The sequence below is a fragment of the Haplochromis burtoni genome, unplaced genomic scaffold (assembly GCF_018398535.1).
Source record: "Haplochromis burtoni strain Fernald_Lab_line unplaced genomic scaffold, NCSU_Asbu1 Contig_613, whole genome shotgun sequence".
Classification (NCBI taxonomy): domain Eukaryota; kingdom Metazoa; phylum Chordata; class Actinopteri; order Cichliformes; family Cichlidae; genus Haplochromis; species Haplochromis burtoni.
Genome location: NW_024582974.1, coordinates 55,250 through 57,818, shown reverse-complemented (window position 1 = coordinate 57,818; position 2,569 = coordinate 55,250). Strand labels below are relative to the sequence as shown.

The 2,569-nt window shown below is 46.2% G+C and overlaps 1 protein-coding gene across 1 annotated transcript in view; it reads left to right on the top strand.

Annotated features, from left to right (window-relative positions):
- Positions 1-2,569, top strand: part of cog1 (component of oligomeric golgi complex 1) — a 22,223-nt gene that overhangs the window by 8,711 nt on the left and 10,943 nt on the right. Inside the window, exon 11 of the mRNA XM_005948871.3 lies at positions 2,108-2,232. Coding sequence (XP_005948933.1) covers positions 2,108-2,232 — 125 coding nt within the window. The remainder of the gene's footprint in view (positions 1-2,107; positions 2,233-2,569) is intronic.

Sequence of the window (2,569 nt, the reverse complement as noted above, 5' to 3'; positions counted from 1 at the left end):
GCTATCGCGATAGACCTCGCCGCTCTTGTCCTCTTAAAAAAAAAAAAAAAAAAGGTCAGCCAATCCAAATTAAGTAGCGCAGAGCGTACAGCACAAGTGCCAAGCCGCACGTGTGTTTGTTTGGGAAGCAGCCAGCGGGTAATGGAGGAAATGAGTGTGCCGACTAGAAAAATCAACCGAGCGTGACCGAAGAGAAAACAGATGATGGTTCCAACGCCGGAGAGATTGTCGAACGGAAGAGCCATAGAAGTTCCGTAGTGTGAAGGTATTTCGGCTATTTCAAGTCTGACAAAAAACAGAGTAGCGTGCACTGTAAATGTGCCGAAAGCAAGTCTGGAAATACAATAAACTGGTGCATGCGTCACACTGTGCGCCACGTTATTGTTTCGGTGAAATGAATTTCTACAATACTGTTACTGTTAATTCTACTCTCTGCAGTGTTTAAATGCTTACATATACACACAGTTACTGTCCCTCCACACATACGACTCGGTTCTGCTTCTATGCCCCAGCTTTGTTTACTTTTTCCCAAACTAACCTGTTTATCCTGCTTTGAACTGCACCTTCCTTCATGCAGTACCACAGTCAGCCTACCTAACCATGGACATGAATGAACCTACTATCACGTGTACAGAATGATGTCTGATTAACAACGAGAGGAGTTTCATGGCTCTGCTCGTGGTCAGGGCGTCAGTGCAAACGACCATTATAATGTCTTTAATGTTGTTAATACAAAAAAAGGAAGTAGGAAGTGTTACGACACAAAGAAACTAGTGCTGTCAGCGTTACCGGGTTAACGTGTCATAACTGGCAAATCCCTGTTAACGAGTTAACACAGATTAGTCCGGGTTACTTGGTGTCAACGCCACATTAACGCGTTAATGCACTAAAAGAAACCTTATTTGAACCGAAGAGATCAGAGGTCCAATGTGATATTAGGCATAACTCATGACCACTGACAGGTGAAGTGAATGTCACTGACCATCTCTTCATCATGGCGTCTTTTACTGGGTGTGACATGTTATGGAGCAAGTCGACGTTTGGGCCTCGAAGTTGGTATTTTAGCAGGAAAATGGGCAGACATAGTCCAGGTAGTGATGCTAGATAACTGAGTCAGAGCATCCTGTGGGGGCTCCGGTCTGCAGTGGTCAGAACAATGGTGGACAGGCTCACTGGAGAGCGTGGTCTGATCAAATAGACAAGCTCTGTAGGTCACATTGGCAAAGGTGTAATGCTTGCTCTGATAGGAACTGTGTTTTTAATGGGGCTGCAGATCTGTCAGGGTGCCCATGCTGGACCACGGTGCAGTGGAAGAAGATCGCCTGGTCTGATCAGTCGTGTTCTCTCTTACATGACGTGGCTGCTCGGGTGTTTGCGTGGCAAGCTTGCAGATGCAGTATAATCCTTTAGGTCAGTGGTTCCCAAACTTCTTTTGCTTCTTTTGTTTTTACAGCAAAAATCTAGTCTTTGGCTTAGAATGAAGTTGGTTTGGAAACATATTCAGCGATGCTTCATCTCCTGCTTTGTGTTTGTGTGGGCGCCCGTGCTAGCAGTGTCCAAGCGTTGTTGTTGTTTTTTTCCCTGTTTCATACTGCACCACCCCCCCCCTCCGCAAGGGCCCCACACTTTGGGAAGGTCTGCTTTCGGTAATGTCCTGCTGGGTCCTGCATGTGGATGTTCTTTTGACGCGTGCCACCGACCAGTTGTTACAGACCATGTTTCATGGTGTATGCCATGATTGCTGTGGCCTCTTTCAGCAGGAACATGCAACATCAGACAGAGCAGTTTGAGGAAAACAATATAGCTTTGAGGTGTTGACTGGACCTCCAGATTCCTTAGATCTCAGTCCAGCCTGTGTGAGAGAGAATCTCTTGGTTCCAAAGCACACCTTCAGGGCTCTACTGGAGCACAATGCAGCAACAAAAGGGAACTACACAATATTAGGCAGGTGGTCATAAGGTTATGACTGATTAGTGTATTTTGTCAATGCAACTGTCAAAACGATGGCAGTGAGAAACTGATCTGATGGCAAAGCAGCACAGAAACATAAGGGCGTGGTTAGCACTTTAAATGTATTTTCTATGGTTGTGCCTCCCTTCTCCTTCAGGATGCTGTATTCCCCATGACGCAGAACAGAGCCCTGCAGTTCCTGTTTGACCTCCGTTACCTGAGCGCTACTCTGGGGAGCAGACTGGAAGAACTGAAGAACTCCCGACCACAGCAAGACCCAAGGTATCAATTCACATCCAAAATACGTGTCATGGGCTGTTTGTGCACAGTCTGCAAACACCTGAGGAAGCTTGGAAACTGTAATCCTGTAATACTGTAGTGCAGCACGAGCCAGAGGTGTTCACGGGTTCATATGGTTGTGTCCAGAATCAGGGACTGAATCCTGCGACGTGAGTGGCTGCTCAATTGGTAGGTCTCGCCCAGGGGTGTCAAACTCAATCGCACAGGGGGCCAAAACTGAAGGCGCACTTTAGGTCGCAGGCCAAACAAGATAAAGATTTATTGAACACTCAAACAATGTTTTTTAAACATAAAAGTGAAGAAAAACCGACAGGAATAT